Raw genomic sequence first — 20,788 nt, forward strand, 5'->3', positions numbered from 1 at the left:
AAAAAGCCGTATTTTTTCACGTCATTGAAGAATTTAATAGTATGCTTGGCTAACAGTTCATTTCTACAAAAATAAAGTTGAGGAAACGTGATCATTTTTACAAAAACAAATCAAACAATCCAGTCCAGGGTGCAGCCTGCCACTCATTCAAGGTCAGCCGCTAAAGTTGCCACTGCGGGGGTGATAAAAACCTTGTGGCCTAGCTGGCTTTGATTGGTAACCTAAATTTCTGGCCACTATTCAAAGCCCACAAGTGACTTGTCACAATAAAATATGTCTTCAGTGTTCCCAGAATAGCTGCTTGGATGTTTACGTGCGGCGTCATTTTCCAGGTGAGGGCTTTTGTTGCCTTGTGTTGATCCCAGCTTTCCTGTCAGACACAATGAAGGAACATTCCCCAGGAACTTCTTTTGCTTTGTGATCCTCTCCACTCCACTGACTCACTCTGTCAGTCTGTCCGGCTCGAGCCTCATTCACACGGAGACGCTGCGGAATTGGAACCTTTACTCGTATGCAATTGCCCATTTAGCCTCTTTCACACAGAGACCCAGCAAATGTTCCGCATCGGAGCCGCAACAAAACCTCTGGCGTTTGGACACCAATCATTAAGTGTCTTTCATGCAGAGCTTATGGAAAAAATGTCAGCTGTAACTGAAGATGTGGCGGTTACACTTTGTCTTTAACACATAACACAGCAGAGATGGGACAATCCATCTATCTATTCGCCTATTGCCTTTTTTGTCTCCGTGTGAAAGGCTTTCACATGACGACTCTGCAAAGATTTTATTTATACATAATCCAGTGAGGGTAGAATTTTGTAGCAAGGTCACTCTCAGCCTTTTACACACAGTAACCCTGCAAAATTGCAGTTTTGGAGCTATATCTCATTTAAGCACAGTCCAGAAAAGGTTGCATTTTGTCGCAAGATGATTGCCCTTTTTCCACAGCAACCCAGAAAAATTGTAGAATTGGAACCCTAACCCTTCTACCCATAGTACAGGGTAGGTGACATGTCGCTATCAGGAGAATTTTTTAAACGTGGACCCTCTTAATACTGCAGAATGAGAGCCATAACCCATTCACAGAGAAGCCAATCAAACACATTTTCAGCCAGCTCTTATTAGATTCATTGCCTCATTCCCACAGAGATCCAGCAGGTGTTCCACATCAGAGCCTTGACGGACCTTTCACCACCTTTTATACTTAATCCAGCAAAGGTGGCATATTAATGTTAGCTGGCTATCTAGCTATCAGCAGTCATTCGCACGGCAATCCTTCCGAATGACTAGTGGTGCCAGTACTCGGGCATTTAGCCATCTTTGCATTTTACAACTAACCCAGCAAAGGCAGTACATTGCACCTAGCAAGCTATCTTTAGCTTCTTTCACACAGATATCCTCCAAATTTGCCAGTAGTAACAGAATTTAGTTGGATTTGCCTTTTACACATAACCCAGAGAAAATGTCTTGTTTCAGATGTCTGTCCATCCAATTTCCTCTTTCACACAAAGGCCCTGTAAAATCGCTGCATCGGACCCCTAAAAAAAAATCTTGGCTTTTACACATCAGTGTGACATTTTGTAGCTCACTCGCTAGCTTCTTACAAACAGATGCCCTCCCAAATTAATATCAGATCTGGTCAATAAACATATTCACATCTATCCATCGAAAACTAGATGGACGATGGCTAGAGAAATTGAGTCAACTGCTTAGCGTGTCGGCCTCACAGTTGAGAGGTGCAGGGTTCAATTCCAGATTTTGGCCTTCCTGTGCGGAGTTTGCATGATACCCCCGTTGCCTGTGTGGGTTTTAGAAAATGGATGGGTGGATGAAAGGTCCACACACCCCTGTTCAAAAAGCAACCTACACAACTCAAGTGAACAGTAATAATGTCCTCGAGAGGGCAGGTAAAAATAGTCAACTGAAATATTATGGTTGCACAAGTGTGCACACCCTCTTACGGGTGGGTATGTGGCTGTGTTCCAAATGAACCTGTCACATTCAAACTCGCATTTGATGGGAGTCTTAACACAAATTTACACCATGTTATGGTGGTTCTCAAACCTTATATACTAACTACCACTTCCAAAAATATTTGGCTCATAAAGGACCCCCATCATGACCTTTATAAAATACAGAAGGCCACCAAAAATGAGACAGAGGCTTTAATTAGTCTTACGGTAAGCCACTCTCGTAGTTTGCGTTTTAACAGTGCCATTCAATGTTGGAAAATGAAAACTGTTCTTAAATAGGGATTCTGTTAAATTGTATAACTCATCAAAATGTAATAAAAACTGTACCCAAATAAAACTCTTAAAAAGAGGCATGTATGTATTGTACTTTAAAGTCAAATACAACCGAACTGCGATTAACAAATCTACTGTGCCGTCTTTAAAAAAATGGAAGCCAATTTTAACATTTAGTTCAGAGATTCTTTCATGTACCACCAGAGAGAGCCCACATACGACTGGTTATGCGCTAAGCACACTTTGAGAAGCACAACTTTAAAATAACTGACCTCGTGGGGACTGACCTGTAGAATCTGTGAAAAAAAATGCGAAATTGACAATTTGGACATGGAAGTGACAGTACCCATGTTTATACTGCGGATGGTATGAGAAACAAAGACTTCTCGGCCATGTTTGCTTGTTTGCAATGCAATGTTTTTAATCCCTTTTTAGCTCATAGATTTTCCAACCCCGTCAATTTGAAACGCGACATAACAGTAGTGTTCATTTACATTCATTTGCATTCATTAATTGCAAATAGTATCAAGTGACCTGAGTATAATGCGTCCATGTTTTTAAAAAAAATGGCAGTAACATCAGTGGTATCAAAACTTTCCCCTGGAATGGGGGTGGCCAGAGAGTGACGTTGGTGGCCCTGCAGCCACAACTGGCCACCACGTAGCGCTGCCCCTGATCGGTATCAAACGTATGAAATGCTGATTTTTAAAAAAATGTTTTTTTTAAATCTCATTTAATCATGTTTCAGTTCGAAGGCTGTTTACTGTCAACCAACCCCAGGCTGCCCCAAGTGTGTCAATTACACACACTCATAAAATCCTTCAACGTGGGGAAATGAATAGAATGGAATCACTAATGCTTCGAGTCTCGTTACGATCCGTGAGTGCCGGTTTTGTGTTAGGATTCCTGAAGACGGCAGTTAATCAGCGGCCGCCGCTTGTGTAACCTTAGCCGGCTTGTTGGCCAGCCGGGCCGAGGTGGGGCTCCCCAATCACGACTCAGCGACGACGCGCACGATTTCACCCGAGAGCCCGCTTTTCCAGATGGAGTGTGTGTGTTTGTGTGTGTGCGAGTGCGTGCCTCCGTGTGCGCGCGCGCGTGTTTGTGCGAGAGAATAGCAGAGTGGTGTTTGTTTACATAAAGCTCTGGAGGAGCCCTTATCTGCAGCCACCACTCACGCTGAGATTTCAAGACTTTCTTCATCAACCGGGCTGCGTGCATGTGTTCATAATGTGTGTGCGTTTCGCGGACCATTGTTTCGTCCGAATGCCTTCTAAAGATACACACACTGATTTCTTCTTTTTATTTTTTTGCTCTCTGCCTTCCTCTACCTCATTAGAAAGACGAGATCTGATTTGCAAAAGCCGCACTTCACTTCAAATGCGCGGACTCTTATTTTGGCTCAAGTCCTTGGGCCTGCTGGGTTGACCCCACCCCCCCCCCCCCAAAAAAAGTCTCCAAATTCACCAGTTAGGATTTTAATCAACTTCGTTCGCTATGGGGGATTACGTGTGTCTATTATGGGATGTTGTGGCCATGTTGGTCGTGTGTGTTATCACACTTGCAGATTCGTTGCAATCGACGTGACTAAAGTGATTTGCTTGTAAAAAAAAAAAAAAAAAAGACAATGTCCCAAAATTTTTTATTCTTTTGTCCAATTGTCAAAAAAAGAAGTTCGTGTGTCTGTATAATTAAAAACAACAGCGAAAAATACATTTTTCCATCACTGATTTTGCGCATGAGGCACTTAAAATGGAAAAAAATATTTCGTTTCAACAGTTGACGTTATACTTAGGCGGGTGTTTTATTGCTTGATTTATAAACCACTTAGTGTTTATTGATTGCAATCTTACTATTTTCTGTAACGTTTGTTGTAGATTTCTACCTTGGGGGGTTCAAATGAATCAGACAGCGCGGATATCTTTGAACGTGTCATATATTTTATTTGTAATACAGTTCACGTCTCAAAGAAATCTCAATGTGCGGGATTAGAATTGAAAATAAAATGGATTATACTGTTATAAATATAAAAAAATTACATGCAGTTTCAACAACAATTCAATATCTGCCTTGTCTTGTTGATCCAAGAAATAAAATATGTTGGTTTGTACCAACAATCGAGAAGAAAAATACTTTTCCAATGAGAAAATATCTAGTGATATAGATAGGCAATGATATCCATGTATTGTATTTATTTGAAATTACCAAAAACAAAAAAAGTGTATATGTGATATCGTTTCCGATTCAAACGTTCTGTCCACATTCGATTTTGAAATTCTCTCTTCATGATTTGTGCAAGGTGTTCATGAATGAAAGTATTGGGGGTTGTAGATGGGGTGCGACGGGAGGGGGTGTCTATGACGTCAGGGTGGTCACGACTCGGCCTGCCCCTCCCACACTGTCAGCTCTGCTCTTATAACGGACCCGTCCCACCACAGAGGAGCTTTCCCTTCCCTTCACTTGACTCCACACTGGTCCACGGACCAACATGTACTGGGACTCCGCCATCAAGCCCGACACCAAAATAAAGGTATGACGTCATTTGGTATCACAAATGTTCTTTCAACGGCAAATAATGTGGATTATTACTTTTTTAAAAATATTTGTTGTTGTTGTTGTTTTTTAAAACTGATTTACGCTAGATGGAGGTATGCCAGGGTGGTTTCTACATGGAGGACTTTAAGACCCAGGAGGTGCCGGCAGGGTTTGACTTTGCATCTTTCGGTGAGGGTTTTTTTTTTTAATGCTTTTTGCGAGAGCTAATTTTGATGATGATGCTTTTCATTCGGATGATGATGATGAAGGGCCCTAGTTGTTTATGCAGCCGGCTTCCTGTGAGCCTTGAAGGACACAGGAAATAGTTTCCCAGTCGGCATCATCATCACATCTGTCAGAGCTTTTTGCAATGAGGCCTTGACACATGTGAGGGAGGGGGTGTTGGAGTGTATGTGTATATGTGAATGAGTGAATCAGGGTGCGCAAGTTAAAGATACCCTCCCCTGGCTAATCCTTTCCTCCAGACTTCCTTCTCCAACAGATTTAGAGTGCATGAACCCCCTCCCTCCATCACTACGCTGTCACACTCCCTCCGCTGGTGTTTCCTCCACGCTCTTCCTCCCCTGTTTCCCCATCCATTCAGCTGGGGGGGAAAAAAGTGCAGCCTTCGCTGATTGGATGGTAAACAAATGCCCCCACCCTCTTCAATAATAAGTGTTTAGTCTAATTGCTAAAACAGCAGCTTTGGGCCCCTCATCATGATGCTTGTATTGTTGTGTGCACTGGACAGTTGATTAGGTACAGTGTCATTTTGCTGCGGAACCTCAAAAATGGACCATGACTTCAGAGTTATACCCCCCCGCCCCCACAATAAGAAATAATATCAAGTGATTTAATTTCATTATTCAACAGTTTATGAACTGTACATGATTAACTTTTGAGTCACATTCGGCTATTCCTACAATTGAGGGAAAAAAAGTTGAGTGGACTAAAAATGTCCACGCAATAAACTTGCATCCAATTTTTAAGTCGACAAAATATTTCCTGTTTTGCTGTTGGGGATATTGAGTTTCCTGCATTTTGAACAAAGAAATATGTTTTTACAGAACCATTTGTCCTTTGTATTGTATAAGAAGCGACTTAAGAGTAAAATCAAGTTTTTAAAAAATGATGCTGATTGAATTAGGTTGGCACGTTGAGCAACTGGTGAGCACATTCACCTCACATTTCAGAGACCTAGGGTTTGGTTCTGGGATCCAGCTTTCCTGTGTGTAGTTTGCATGTTCTCCCTGTGCCTGCGTGGGTTTTCCCCGGGTGTTCCGGTTTCCTCCCACAGTCCCAAAACATGCATGGCAGGTTAATGGAACACACTCAATTGCCCCTAGATGTGATTGTGAGCGTGACTGATTGTTTGTCTCAGTAATAGTCGTGCAAGTCTAACAAATATGTTGAATGCTGTAAAAAAAATAAAACTGGAATGAAGTAAAAATACTGGCAATGATGCCAGTTGAATGAATAAAAGCTTTAACTCCATAGGTCATGTTTTAAGCTACATTTCCTTGGTGGTCATGTAAATGTCTAAAGAAATGAGGCCACTGCTTTAAAAGGTCACTAAATACAAGTAAAATAAAGTAAAAGTACTCTCATTGATTAATAAAATCTTAATTAAATATACAGGCCATGTGTTAAGTCATACCATTTCCTGACAAACGTGCAAGTGTATAAAATAAGACCATCGTTATGAAAACGGTAACAAAGTAAAAGTAAAATAAATACAGTTACGCTGGTCGAATTAATAAGGTCTTTGTTCGTATAAATACAGTTATTAAAATTAAAAATACAAAAACGCTCAGCCTTTGAAGAAAATCTATGGCTCGTTAGCCGGAAGTTGTTTGCAGAATAATACTACCATCTAGTGGCTATAGATAGTTATTGCAAGTGTCATGTTTCGTGTCGTTTTATTGTCATCATCACACCCAATCAACCAACCATTTTGTGCACTGTGTGTGTGTGTGTGTGTGTGTGTGCGTCCCCGTCCTGACAGATGTAAACACCAAATTTTCTGGTTTTACCTGAACATTTTTGACATACATGTTTGGATTTTTGGACAACATTTATGCATTTTACCAAAATGTTTTTTTCTTTTTGTCTGAGATTTATTTTTCTTTAATTTCAGTGGTGCTGTTTACAAAATTTATAACAATATTTTCCTAATATGGACGTATGAATCTTACCTAACGTGTGTGTACATGTGTGCGTGTAACCTCCAGACTATCCTGGTGAAGATATGTCTTTTCTGTTAGACAGCAGCAAGGCGTCTACGCAACCGCCGCAGTATTCGCTTGACAGCTGCTATGCAGAGCCGCCCAAAGGTCAGTAAGCAACATCGGACAGAATGTACAATAAATGATGCACTCAAATTCATGGCATCTTTTTTTTTTATTTTTTTTTTTTTTTGCAGTTAACTCAAGTGATATCGGCCTCTTCAATCTGGACTCATTCCAGGAGTTCAGCTGGTGGACTTCTTATCCACAAGGTGAGGTTTTGTTTAACCCTATCGGGGACAGCGGTTACTACAGTGGACAGCTTATCATGTTTATTAGGTTACAAGGTGCATGAAAGGCTTCAAATGAAGAAATTCATAAATAAACATTCATAATTTGATTTAACCCAACTCACGAAAGAAAAGAATACAGTAAAAATGTAGAATGCCCCCCGCCAGCCCCCAATTTTAGTACATTTATTTTTCCAAACAGTAAAAATTATTATTTTTTCCCCAGTAGAAAATTTAAAAACATAAGATCACATTTCTTCAACTTTCTCACCGACCAAAATTTTCTTTTTGATTGATTTGTATCCCAACAATGAAAAAAGATTACAATGATATTTTTCTAACAATAAACATTTATTTGTTGAGGTTTTTTTTTTTTCAATTTTACCAATTGAAATATTTTAACAAACAAGATTTTGGAGATGAAATATATATATATATATATATTCTCCAAACAATTTTAAAAATTCATCCATCCATCAAAAATGTATAGATTTTTTTCACCATTCATAAGAAAAAATAGAAAAATTTTGAAATTTAAGTACATATTTATTTTCCTCTCCCCACATTCAATAGATTTTCCCAACAATAATAACTTAATATAGCAAAAAATATAGCAATTTGTCACAACAGTGTTGGTGTTTCCCACAGATAATAAGTAGGGCTGTTCAGATGAAGGTTTTATGCTTCCCAAACCGACACCACAATTGTCCATGACTTAGATTGGGCGATACCGATTCCGATATCGATCGCATCTATTCGCTGCACATTTTCTTTTTTCAATTTTAGAGATACTCACTGGCATGTGTGTAAATAGGATGGAGCCCCGATCGATAGCGGCACCATATTTTGTGCAGTTTTCAACATTCTTAAGCTCGCTTTCCCTCCAGCAGACGGGTTGATGGTGGAGCAGCCCCAAGCGGGCGGCTACCAGGAGCCAGGAACCAACCAGAGCTACCAGAGCCTGTTGCCCGGGAGGGAACCGTTCACCCCAGCCGCGGAGGGCAGCCACAGCCCCTTTCCGAGCGTAAAAAGCGACGCCGACTTGGGCTACCCCCGTCACTCGGCTGACCTCTACCCGGATTCGGACAGCCAGAGGAGAGCCTTTTGGTCCGAATACTCCCCATCCGGTTTCGGGAACCCCCTGCCGCACCCGCCTACGTCTTCCATCTGCCCCGCCCCTACCAACGCTAGCCCACAGCCGTCAGACAACTACTACCCCCGCGCGCCCAAGCGCAAAAACCTCCAGCGGCCCGAGAGGGACAGTCACATGGCCGCAATGTCCGCTTATCCGGGTTTGTGCTGCTTTTGTTTTTCTAGAATGTTTGGGGGGGGGGGGTGAACAATTTTTTGAAGTGAATGCATAGCCGTGGTTACCATGGTAACTACAACGGACATATTTTCATGTGTGTTTTGTCAGGTTCGGGCCCCATCCAGCTGTGGCAGTTTCTACTAGAGCTTCTTCTGGACTCGACCTGTCGCACCTTCATTTCCTGGACGGGGGACGGCTGGGAGTTTAAGATGTCCGACCCCACTGAAGTAAGATTTTTCACTCCTTCCTAGCATCATATAGGGAAGTCTTTCCTTTGAAATTGTTTGACTCCAATTTTGTCTTTCCCTCCACAGGTAGCAAAGCGCTGGGGCCAGTGCAAGAACAAGCCCAAGATGAACTACGAGAAGCTGAGCCGGGGCCTTCGCTACTATTACCACAAGAACATCATCCACAAGACGGCAGGCAAGCGCTACGTCTACCGCTTTGTCTGCGACGTGCAGGGCATGTTGGGAAAGACGGCGCAGGAGGTGCTGAGCAGCCTGAACATTTTGCCCACCGCCAGCAGCACAGAGTCGTCCACGTCAGAGTTCAGCAGCGAGCGATGGGAGTAAAGAAAAAAAAAACTAATCAAAACGAAGTGCTATGGACCATGTGAGTAGTGTCATGTACACAATAAGTGACATTTCTGTACAAATTCACCATGCGGTGAGCAGAATTTGTAGTGGAAGAATTGAATATGTCAAGCTCGGGGCGAAGGAGGCATTTCAAGCACTACAAAGAGGAAGGTGTCGCCGCATCTCCATCAACGGTAATCAGCAAAGAGTATTAGGGCCACACTAAGAAGACCAAGAGAAAAAGAAATTCTGATACTATGGGGTTGAAGTCATCGAATTTTGGAACAGATATCGCAAAGTACAATTCTTACATTTATGAGAAAAAGGTGCAGTTTTACACAAAGATTGCCATTTGTGAGAAAAAGATGGGCAATCTTACAAGAAAGAAAGATTGCCGGTGAAGTGGCGACAATGCAACAAAAATCTGCAGTTTTACGAGCAAAAAAAAAAAGTAATTTTATGCAACTAAAATCATTTTTGGTCATTTTGTGAATGAAGTCATAATTCTTGCCAAATATTGCAATTATACTTGAAAAATACATTCGAGATATGACAAATGAAATTTGAATACACACATATAAACACACACGCACTCCGACCTTTTTTTGGAAATAAACACAATATTAAGGAGGTAAAATAAATGGTACAAATGGCCATTTTCTGAGAACAGTCCCAATTTACAAGATTTCTAAGATGGTATGAATAAAAGAAATTACCGTTTCTTTTGTTTCATTCCAACTTTTTCTTAATGTATGAGGCTAATACTACAAAGGTTTTACTCTTGTTTCTGTTGACAAAATACTTGTAAATAGTGTTGATACAGTGGAGTTTTGTGCATTTATTATATTTTTATATATATACAGAACTCAGGTCTACCTCTGCTGTCGAATTACAATGAATAAACTCAACTAATTTCCACATGTGTCGTGCTGGTTTCCAACCTGTGTGATGACTGGTTAATGACGATAGTGACTTGGAATTTACAATGCGCATGCGTGAGAAAGAAGGCAGCCCCCTTCTGTTGGAAAAAGGCGGAAAAGAGTAAATGCAGTGTAGGGTTGGATCATACGTTTGGTTGTCCGGGTCGCGAGGTGACAAAGTCGACAGGTTCACCAGGTTCACACATTCGGACTCAAGGACCTGGTTGACAGTCAGTCTATCATCAGAGATTGGAAACGTCTCCTTCCAGGGTGGGGAGGGGGGTTCCCGCCATTACGGAAAGGAAGCATTTTTGATTAAAGTGTTTATGATTAAAAAATGACGGGAAATCTTTGGCGGGCGGGTCAGACTACGGTCATTATGAGTATGTGGGGAAAATGGTTAGGATTGCACGACTGTCCGTGTTAAGTGACAATATACATGGTACGATTGTGTTATGAAATATTCCGCGGTACGTTTTAGTGGTCCAGTTCGAAGGCGGCACCGGGCGGGCGGTGCTGCGTTCAGAGTAACTCGAAAATATCTAAACCCCCAAGTTAATCGATTGCGCTTTGCTCAAAACTCAAGTATGTCAGGTCCATAAAGTCGTAAGTTTGAATAAATTGCTCTATAATTCTATGTGTGTGCGCCTTTTCTCGAGGTTCGTGATTTCGTAATGACCATTTCCGGGATCAAGTAAGGAAAATGAAACTATCACTAGAAACCGCCCTGCGTCCTCGAGACCTCCTCTCTCGCGTGTTCCTTACTACATTCCCCGCTAAAAGATGTCCTCCAAAAAGATGTTGATCGCGGACGTGCTGGAGAACTTGTCCAAGAAGAACTTTGAAAAGTTCGGAATGGCTTTGGTGGCCCGCGGCGGCGACCGAAAGGTTGCATTCAGCAAGGTGGAGGACAAGAACTTCATTGAGGTAACCAATGTGCTGGTGTCCACGTTCACCGAGGACGACGCTCCAGCCGTCACCTCTGAACTGCTGAAGTCCATCAAATGCTTCGACGAAGCCAAAGAGCTGGGTAAATGTGCTGGTGTGTGTGTGTGGGGGTGCGCGTGCGCGCGCGTGGCTGGCCAGATGTGAGTACGCGCACAGGTCTTTCGAATTGTCATTTTGGTTTAAGATTGTGTGTGTGTGTGTGTGTGTGTGTGCGTGTGTGTATAAAGTTTAGTAGTGGTGTCAGATGTTGAACTTTTGGAAGAAATACGACAACAAAACAGTGAAGTATAGATGATACCTTACGCAGATAATTTTCCCCAAGATATTGTTATTGTTTTTACCTAACGCTTTCACATTTTTCGAATTGTATTTTTTTCCCTCAAATGTTAGTAGTGGACTGAGATTTTTGTTCAATATTTTATATTTTCAAAAATATTTTAGAAGCCTATGCATTTGTCTTTTTCATTGAATATTTTGAAATGTTGGTAACGTACTGTAGTTTGGAAGACTTACACTTTTGAATAGTTCATGTTGTTATATTTTTTTATTCAATGTAATTTTCCAGATATTACATATCCTATATTGTATATTTGTTTCATATTTTACTAGTCATGTATGTGCAAATCTGACATATTTTGATCACGTTTTGGCAGATGAGCAGATGGCCGAACTGTTCCCAAAGTCATCTAGGAGAAAAAGTAGGTGTTCGTCTTTTCTATTTCATTTCATTTCTTTTGTTTGCTTGACATTATTGATAGCAACACTCTGGCTATCATCAAGGCTGAAAATACTCAAATGGCACCGTACAAGCTACTAAACTTGAATTGTTATCTATTCTAGCACCAGCAGGAACAAGTGCAGACAAAGCTGGATGTTCGGGTGACACGACGTGCTCCAGCGGTAACTAACCGGATGTCCACATTATTTTTTATTTATTTTATACTCGTTATATATTTGTTCCTACTTATTCAATATGCATGTCAATAAGTATATGTGTGCATATGTGTAGCGATAGATCGATAGACCTGTGCTTATGTCACTATTATTTTCTCTATTATTAGTGTCTTTTCCCCAAATACTTGTGTATTTTTCCCATATTATTTTCTGTACCGATTGTTTTGACAACTGACAAATATTTTGTCCCTCAGAGGTGCACTTTGTGGATAAGCACCAGCTGGAGCTGACAGAGCGCGTGTGCAACATTGATCCCATTCTGGATTTCCTGCTGAAGAAGAATGTCATCCAGGACGCGATCTATGAGAAAATTAGCGACACGCCGGGCAACCAGGGCAAGACAAGGAACATCTACAAGCTGGCTCTCAAGTCCGGCATCGATGCCAAGAACATATTCTTAGAAAGCCTCAAGAAGTACGAGCCGTTGCTCGTGGCCGACATCGAGCGCAAAGGGTAGAAGTCCCATCGCGACGTTAATTCTCTTGTCGTAGTTTTCCTCTTTGGTGTAACCTTTCAGCTAATTTCCATAATCCCAATCCAGTGTTGATTTTCTCCGCCCACGATTTGGGAGCAGGTCTGGGTCAAGGTCCTCCGTTTTTCACACAATTAAGAGAAGCATCAAAACAAAGCCAAAAAGCTAAGATGAGCACCAATGTTGTTGGATACACAGATCAGCGCTGGCTTCAGATAAGCGGCACATACTCGATTGCTCGCGGAAGTCGTCGACGTGACTTGATGATGACGTGACTTGATGATGAAGTGCTGTTTTTGTAAATGAAAACACAATCCGTGTTGATACCGTCTTTAAAGGGCCTTCTTACAATTTGCTAATGGGCTAATTTCAGCAAGGCTTGAATGACAAACCTTTTCACTCGTGGTTGCAGCACCTCAAACACTTCTCTTTGTGTTTTTTGGTGCACGAACACCTCATCGAAAACAAATACACCCCACCACGTTAAAGAGGACACGCCATTTATCAGAAACCAATGCTAACCTGCACGCCCGTTAAACACATGCCATTGAAGGCTATCTTCCTTTGGCACACCCTGCAATAGAGGGGACGATGGTTCATTTACAATGACAGGACATCCCATCAACATAGCCTAACTTCAGTATACACAATTTTCACATGTGGGGGGAGGACTTCATATGCCTCAAATAAATAATGTTAAACATAAAAGAAAAAGGGATAAAAAAATCAAATACTGAGGATGTAACAAGTTTATTCTAAAATCACTTGAATCTTTTTTAAATGAGAAGAAAATGTGGGATTTTTTAAAAAATTGTCAATTTAATTCAATTTTTAGACGACTTAATTTTGTACATTTTTTACAAGACTTAATTAAACTTTTTAAACATTTATTCTTGTGTCATTTGGACTGTTGCCTTGACCAGCGAAACGTGAGGATGGACTGCGGGATTCATCCTGGTCAACTTTGTGTTAACCTGACACTTGGTTTGTTGTTCATGTTGTGTGAATCTACAGAAATATTTTTGTCAGACTAACTTGTGTAGCATTTTCTTGTCAAGAATATTGCAAAATCTGCTAACACCAACATCCACTAAAAGTACATGTTTGAAACATCGAAGTTAGATTTAGTTAACTGTAATCATTCCGAAATGTTTGTCGTTTGGGTTCCGGTTCGCAAGATGTCGCTGTTTCAGTTTCTCACCAACCGCCAGTGAAAAGCAAGCAAACGAAGAAGACTCGGCAAAACGGAACAACCATAGCGACGAGCAGGTGACCTATTTTCGTCTCCTATTTGTTATTGAATTTATTTATTTTTTTGTAGTTTGCGGGGAGCAAATCGATACGTTCGTGAGGATATTTGCGTGGCAGCCAGCGTTCGCACAAAGCAGCACGACGTCTGTACTGAAGGGTTTAGCTTACTTCAATCGCCACGGGCCCGCTAGCTTCCAGCTAATGGACGTATGACATCCGGGCATTTTATGACGCTGCCGATATACAGTTGCCATAATTGATTACAAATGGAAAGAAAATGTTATTCAAATTAAATATGTCAGCACATTCTTTTAGAAATGGTGTCATGCTAAAATACATTATTTAAGCCCAAAGAGAACGAAATAAACTTTCCAACGTATTATTTATTCACTCTTAATTTTCGTAAATGAGAGGCAATTTAATTCACGTTCTTTGTTTGCCAACTAAACAAAATAAAAGGTGTGATCCAAGACATGTTTTTTTCACGTAGAAATCCTGTAATTTTTTTCAGATATTCCCATGGGCGCATCAGATAATGTTTATTGTAGCCTCATATTCCTATTCCAGTGGTCATCTCTATGATTCATCTTTAACTTGGCATTAATTAACCCTTAACAGGTATGTTAGCATCTGTTAATGTGGGGACCGTCATATAGGTTTCTCAGTGCTGGATCACGTCTTTCATAAGTGGTTGGGATATGCCTGGAATTACCGTATTTATGAACGATGGCTTCTTGGTTTTGAAGTTTTTGTTCAGAAAATAAATTGTATACTGTAGTTATGATTTTAGATTGTATTACATAAGCAATTGTCAACATTTCTCGGGGTGGGCCACATTCTGATTGTTGTGTTTGCTCTTTCCAGGAGTGCGGTGAGAAATGAGTTCCCATCTCCTGGTGTCCAGCAACTCCTCCCGTCATGCATCCCTCCTGCTGCTTTGTTCTGGTGGGTTCTGCTGGCTCCGGACCTTGAGTGGCAAACCTCACATCAGCGGCAGTCTTATTAGCGAGAGCTACCGGCTGCTGCAGCTGCCCGAAAACAAATCCATCAGCACTGAGCAGGTGAAGGTGTCCTACCTGCGCTTGGCCAAGCTCTACCACCCAGACTCTGGCTCGCCCACTGCTGATGCGGCCCTTTTTACGCGGGTGGAGGAGGCCTACCGGTGCGTGGTGGCACACTGCAGTGAGGCCCGGTCTCGGGATAGAATGCCGGACGAGGATGAGGACAAGGACCCAGCTGCAGGTGTGGCCCCTCAGCATAGACACTACCTCAGCTACGAGGGCGTGGGTTCAGGCACCCCGAGCCAGCGCGAGCGCCAGTACCGCCACTTCCGTGCCGACAGGGCCGCCGAGCAAGTTCTGGACTACCGGCAGAGGGAGCAGGAGAGGGCGTCAGCGTCTGAGGGGGCGCTAGTGGAGCGGGACATGCGGCGGCGCAGCAGGAATATCAAAATCACACAAGCGGTGGAGCGGCTGGTGGAGGACCTAATCCAGGAGTCCATGGCCCGGGGCGACTTCCGCAACCTGAGTGGTGCCGGAAAGCCGCTCAACAAGTTCCAACGCAACCCCTACGCCGACCCCATGACGCACAACCTCAATCGCATCCTCATGGACAATGGCTTCCAGCCACCCTGGGTGCTCACTCAGCGCGACATCCGCGAGACCGCCGATCGCATCCGGCGAGACCTACTAGATGGTCGCGCCGGGCTGGGCGAACCCCTCGGCCCAATGGAGCGCCTCCGCTGGGAGGAGCTGTGCGCCCATGCTGAGGAAGAGCTGGCGAAACTCAACAAGAAGGTGGACAGCTACAACCTGATTGTTCCCATGCTCCAGATGCAAATGGTGCACTTCAACTTGGCACGGGAGGTCCGGCGCGCGGAAGAGGTGGCCGGATGCCGCCGACTTGAGCAGCGACAGAAGAGGAAAGAGGAGAGGAAAAGGGTCAATGCCGCCCATGTCGCTGCCAAGTCTGCAGACGCAAAGCGAGGACTGGTGTCGTGGATGCAAAGTTGGCTCAAATGAATGATGGGAAACTTCATTTCATTTTCATCCATTTGTCAGTTTAATCTTTGACTTGATTGAACAACGTTTTAAACAATGTTCGACTGCCCCCCCCCCCCCCCCCCCCCCCACACAATCACAATGTTTGACTTTCCAACCTTAAATGATAGCTAAAACAGACCATTTGCGACCTGGACTCTGACATCGAAGATTTCATGTGGCACTGTTGGAACAAATTTTAATTTGTCTGTTTTTTTCCAACCATTACAATGGAAACTAGCAGTGGGCAAGTACTGATACTAGGTATCATTATTGGGCTCATACAGCCTTATTTTAAGGTATCTGGTACTCATGGGTGCTGCCGATACCAGCCACTGATACTTAAAACTTTTTTTCTTAATCAGAAGTTGTGTAAGTCCTTCTTGGCAGTAGTCGGCGCTATACTGTGACGTTTGCTACATCGGCGAACCATCATCTGTGGAAGAGTTCACATTTTTTTGTGTTAAATTAAAATTTATCTTTCAAAAGACAGCACTCGGTATTAGTGAGTACTCAAAGAGTACTGATAACAATCTGAAAAAAAAAAGTGGTGTTGAACATGCTGCCCATACCCCCCTGACTCCAAAAAAAGAAAAAATTTGAGTCAGTCACTTCCTGATGTTGCAGGAGCATGTCTATGTTTCCTGCTCTGTCGCCGGGTTACTGATGACCACCGGCGATGACACCTCAACGACCCGCCGAGCTCGAGTCATGGCGGCCGTGGACGGCATCCGCTTCTGGCTCCAGTCTCGGGCGATGTACTGCTGGTACGGGTCCTGGGAGCCCTCCAGCTTCCTGGAACGGATGAACCTGAACATGACCGCGAAGGAGAAGAAGCTGAACATGCCGAGCACCAGAAGGATGTAGAAGACTCCTTGGGATTCGGTGGAGGTTTTGGTGTGGTTCAGTAGCGGTTTAGCAGTGGTTGCGTTGAGACAGTGATGCAGCAAGGACAGAAGCAGGGAAGTCAGTTCAGTGGCGTTGATGTGAGACATGGCCGCCTCCTGCTGGACGCTCCTGTAACTGCAAGGTAAGCACAATACAGCGGGTTTAACACTAAAAAGCCAAAACACTTTTAGTGTCACGGGGTTCACACGGTTTTGGTAAGAACAGGACTTTTTTTTAAATACATGTTTAAAGACTAAACTACCTTCCTTGTATTTAGAGCCATGTTAACAAAAGTCAGTTCGTTACATGACAAAGTTCCAATAAATCACTGATCAGAAAACAAACACGTTTTATCTTTCTGCATGACATATTGTCTGAATTTTATTGTGAATGTATTGATAATTCTTGCTGGTCAGAAGGAGAAACTTACCTGTCTGATGACTTCGGTTGTCCGAGCTCGATGGACCAAACTCTGTTTTTTTTAACCCCCCCCCCCCCCCACACCTCAAAAAAAAAAAAAATCTAACCGCTGGGTCCTAAAACACATCCAGTACCTCGCTGTCACACTTTTAATGAAAGCCTATTTAATTTATTTTAACTCCAGTTAATATGTGAGGACACCGTGATGCAAATTATACTTACCTTTCGACACCCCCCGCCCCCCGTATTATTAAGACTAGTGTGAAATGACAGCTCATTGGCAGAACAATGCTTTCACTGTGTTACTGTGACTTCTAGATGTCCTTGAGCGCAACTTTTGCAGTCCACTACACTGTATGACTACAGTATGTACTGTACCTGTATGACGAATGAGATACATATTGTACATCCGTCAGAATAATCATTGAATAATTTTTTACATATCAATTTATATATATATATATAACTACATACATTTAATAATTAAAATAATAAATCAACAAATATTTGTAACAGAAACACAATTTTACACACTACCCAATGTGTTTTTGAAAATAAAATTTATTTGATTATTTAGTTTCATCCAACTTGATGCCATCACAGTCCAGCAGTCTGCAACACAACCCCCCCCCCCCCACACACACACACCTTGTAAGCATGCTATATATCACAATGCTTTATGAAAAATGTTTTTCTGCATGTTAACAAGGGCGGCACAGTGGTTGGCGAGTCGACCTCACAGTGCAGAGGTACTGGGTTCAATTCCAGCTCTGGTCTCCCTGTGTGGAGTTTGCATGTTCTCCCCGGACCTGCGCAGGTTTTCTCCAGGTACAGGTACTCCGGTTTCCTCCCACATTCCAAAAACATGCATGGCAGGCTGAAAGAATTATTCAACGTACTCCTTGGGAGCCTTAAGAGCTCTGCGAGCCTCGCGGGCGTCCATGTCGTCGGACACCTTCTTGTAGCAGTAGACCACCACCACGATGAGCCACAACTGCAGAAACACGATCAGCACGTACATGACCATCTCCGACACCACTGCCGCCAGCTCCCGCTTGGCTTCAAAACAGATCACAAAAATCAAAACAAAACACAGACACACAAAACCCAAAACATAGCATCTCATTCTGCGAAATGTTCACATCAATCCGGAAACATTACAATTTATGCTCATAAAATCACGATTTGTCCTTGTATGATTCTATCTTGTCCTTATGTAAGCTTATGTTTTATTATTAATTATTATCATTTGATGTTTGAACATCCATCCATCCATCCATTTTCCGAACCGCTTGAACCTCACTAGGGTCGCGGGGGGTGCTGGAGCCTATCCCAGCCATCTCCGGGCAGTAGGCGGGGGACACCCTGAATCAGTTGCCAGCCAATCGCAGGGCACACAGAGACGAACAACCATCCACGCCCACACTCACACCTAGGGACAATTTAGAGCATCCAATCAGCCTGACATGCATGTTTTTGGAATGTGGGAGGAAACCTGGAGCACCCGGAGAAAACCCACGCAGGCCCGGGGAGAACATGCAAACTCCACACAGGGAGGCCGGAGCTGGAATCGAACCCGGTACCTCTGCACTGTGAAGCCGACGTGCTAACCACTGGACTACCGGGCCGCCCCTGTTTGAACATCATATTGTTTTATGTTAAGATTACCTAAATTGCATTCTGTGGTGTAATAATTGCTTTGACATATTTTTATATTGATGGCTTCTGATTGGCTGAAGAAAAGGAAAGCAGGAAGTGATTCCGTTGCCGAGAAGTGTGTTTTCCATCGTGCTGCGGAGCAGACGTTTTGAAAGAAAGCTGCAATTTACACTTGAATGATGACAGTTTATTTTCATAAAATTAATTCCCCCCAAAATTCCAACTGTTCTCTGGAAAATTCCAACGTCATTATTCTTTACTTGTTCTCGGGAATTGTGATTTCTTCTCACAATATTTTCCCAAACAACTTGTTCAAGTTCAATCACAACTCATTTTCAGAAAATTTTAACGTAAGCTAGCCAGATTTTGACCTGTTCTCCCAAAATGGTGACAAATCTTGTTCTTGTAGTATTCCGACTGACTCGTACTCACCGGCGTCCACCACGCTGAGCTCCACCTCCTTCTCCACGCTGACTTGGTGCCGGAAGCCCGCCAGCAGGAGCGTTCTGTTGAAGATGCAGCGATATGTTCCGGCGTCCCTGTAGCTGACGTTGCGCACGGCGACGGTGCCGGCCTGGATGTCCTCGCCCCGTGTGCCCAGCCAGTCCAGACGTCCCCTGAAGGTATCATCCATCACGTCGGCGCTGGGGTGCTCGTAGTGGAAGATCTGAGGGGAAAAGCCAGGATGCGTCTTGCCTTAAATACACATGCAAGTCTCATTTTATTTATTTATTGATATTTTTATGTTTACTTTGACACTATGCATCAACTGGGGGTCGAACTCCATAAGATTGGGGTCACTATGTGCCAAATTGCTGCTTGTTGTGACGGGAGTCAAGTCGAGATCCCCGACACCACAAAGCACTCGTATTTCAAATTTTTTTAGTCACAAGTCAAAGCGAAACAATTCTTCAAACGACAGCGCTTATCTTCCAAAAAAATGTCACGGTACGTTCAGTTCCGCATGAAGGAAATTGTCAGCTGTGATCTCACGTGCGTGAAGTTTTCCTTTCCTTGGGGTCTGAAATGCCAGTCGACGGTGGTGATGGCCGACACTTCCCCTCGTTTCTTGCAGGAAATGCAGCCCAGCACAAAGGGCTCGCCCTGCACGGCCTCTGTCAGCGAGTCCACCTCAGAGCAGCCCCCCAGACACTCGCGCACTACACGGATCGACAGGGCAACGAAAAGGAATTGAGGTACCGAATATTTTTCATCACTTACCAACAGTATACATTTTATTGTAAAAAAAATAAAAATAAAATCCATCCATCCATTTTCTGTCACGGGTGTGTTGCAGGCTCTCCCAGTTGACTGAGAGTGGGGTACGCCCTGAACTGGTCGACAGCCAATCACAGGGCACATACAGACAACCAACCATCCACTGTCACATTCACACCTACGGACAGTTTAAGAGTCTTCAATTAGCCTTTCAAGTATGTTTTTTGGAATGCACGAGGAAACTGCAAAAGGCCACTAGGTGACAGTGTAGCTCTGCTTCCGATTCCCTTTTCAGCACCTCTTGTCAGGCATCTGACGAGACGGGTGAGCAGTTTTACTTTATTTCAATTTTACCTTCAGCTGGTTGACCTATAACTTCTATTGAAATGTTGTTTGGCATTAATTCCTGTGTGTGTGTGGGGGGGGGGGGGGGGGGTCAAAATATCCCTTTCGAGTGATTTTTGGACTCACCAAGCAGACTGACGACAATGACAAGAGGCCACTGGACTTTTCTGGGAGCCATTGAACAAAATCCACCTGCTCAAATCATCCAGGCTCCATGAAGTCCTCAGTTTATGTCAAAAACAAGTCCCCCAAAAATGGCAGCAAAAACACAAAGTTGTTTAGCGAGCGGTTTGTCGTCTCCCTGGGTACCCACTGCTCCGACTTTAAGAAGGTTATATTTAGAGGGTGTCAACAATCCCGAAAGCCAGCTGGAAACTTGAGATGACGAGACGCCCATACGAGATCCCCGATGGCTCAAGAACGCTTGTCTCAGCAGACATACTGTCGATGGGTGGATGGAAGGATGGATGGATGGATGGATGGCCTTCAATTGTG

The 20,788-nt window shown here is 43.2% G+C and overlaps 5 protein-coding genes across 8 annotated transcripts; 3 read left to right on the forward strand and 2 right to left on the reverse strand.

Moving 5' to 3' along the window:
- The first annotated feature begins 4,469 nt into the window (after positions 1-4,469).
- etsrp (ETS1-related protein) lies at positions 4,470-10,095 on the forward strand. 3 transcript variants are annotated; one of them, XM_086113610.1, is made up of 7 exons: positions 4,470-4,775; positions 4,888-4,969; positions 7,012-7,113; positions 7,203-7,277; positions 8,183-8,587; positions 8,713-8,831; positions 8,919-10,095. In XM_086113610.1, exons 1-7 carry the CDS (start codon positions 4,734-4,736, stop codon positions 9,174-9,176), a joined length of 1,083 nt encoding a protein of 360 aa, XP_085969736.1. In that variant the 5' UTR covers positions 4,470-4,733; the 3' UTR covers positions 9,177-10,095. The 3 variants fall into 3 exon arrangements, with proteins under 3 accessions (XP_085969736.1, XP_085969737.1, XP_085969738.1); XM_086113611.1 differs by having other exon boundaries at positions 8,186-8,587; XM_086113612.1 differs by having other exon boundaries at positions 7,045-7,113.
- A 385-nt stretch (positions 10,096-10,480) lies between these two features.
- pycard (PYD and CARD domain containing) lies at positions 10,481-13,361 on the forward strand. The gene is made up of 4 exons (XM_086113911.1): positions 10,481-11,129; positions 11,701-11,745; positions 11,888-11,947; positions 12,196-13,361. The coding sequence occupies exons 1-4, from the start codon at positions 10,883-10,885 to the stop codon at positions 12,456-12,458; spliced, it is 615 nt and encodes a 204-aa protein (XP_085970037.1). The 5' UTR covers positions 10,481-10,882; the 3' UTR covers positions 12,459-13,361.
- Positions 13,362-13,641: 280 nt separating this feature from the next.
- dnajc28 (DnaJ (Hsp40) homolog, subfamily C, member 28) lies at positions 13,642-15,833 on the forward strand. Its single transcript, XM_086113910.1, has 2 exons — positions 13,642-13,742; positions 14,589-15,833. The coding sequence occupies exon 2, from the start codon at positions 14,603-14,605 to the stop codon at positions 15,743-15,745; it is 1,143 nt and encodes a 380-aa protein (XP_085970036.1). The 5' UTR covers positions 13,642-13,742; positions 14,589-14,602; the 3' UTR covers positions 15,746-15,833.
- Positions 15,834-15,853: 20 nt separating this feature from the next.
- On the reverse strand, positions 15,854-16,783 carry LOC147204053 (potassium voltage-gated channel subfamily E member 1-like). Its single transcript, XM_086113915.1, has one exon. It carries the CDS (start codon positions 16,756-16,758, stop codon positions 16,399-16,401), a length of 360 nt encoding a protein of 119 aa, XP_085970041.1. The 5' UTR covers positions 16,759-16,783; the 3' UTR covers positions 15,854-16,398.
- An 857-nt stretch (positions 16,784-17,640) lies between these two features.
- LOC147204054 (sodium channel regulatory subunit beta-1) lies at positions 17,641-20,537 on the reverse strand. 2 transcript variants are annotated; one of them, XM_086113913.1, is made up of 5 exons: positions 20,420-20,537; positions 19,724-19,890; positions 19,163-19,397; positions 17,971-18,130; positions 17,641-17,683 (listed from the first exon to the last, which is right to left on the reverse strand). In XM_086113913.1, the coding sequence occupies exons 1-5, from the start codon at positions 20,469-20,471 to the stop codon at positions 17,641-17,643; spliced, it is 657 nt and encodes a 218-aa protein (XP_085970039.1). In that variant the 5' UTR covers positions 20,472-20,537. The 2 variants fall into 2 exon arrangements, with proteins under 2 accessions (XP_085970039.1, XP_085970040.1); XM_086113914.1 differs by lacking the exon at positions 17,641-17,683 and having other exon boundaries at positions 17,822-18,130.
- Positions 20,538-20,788: the final 251 nt, after the last annotated feature.

The sequence above is a fragment of the Hippocampus guttulatus genome, chromosome 6 (assembly GCF_054856545.1).
Source record: "Hippocampus guttulatus isolate MCC_2025c chromosome 6, RoL_Hgut_1.0, whole genome shotgun sequence".
Lineage (NCBI taxonomy): Eukaryota > Metazoa > Chordata > Actinopteri > Syngnathiformes > Syngnathidae > Hippocampus > Hippocampus guttulatus.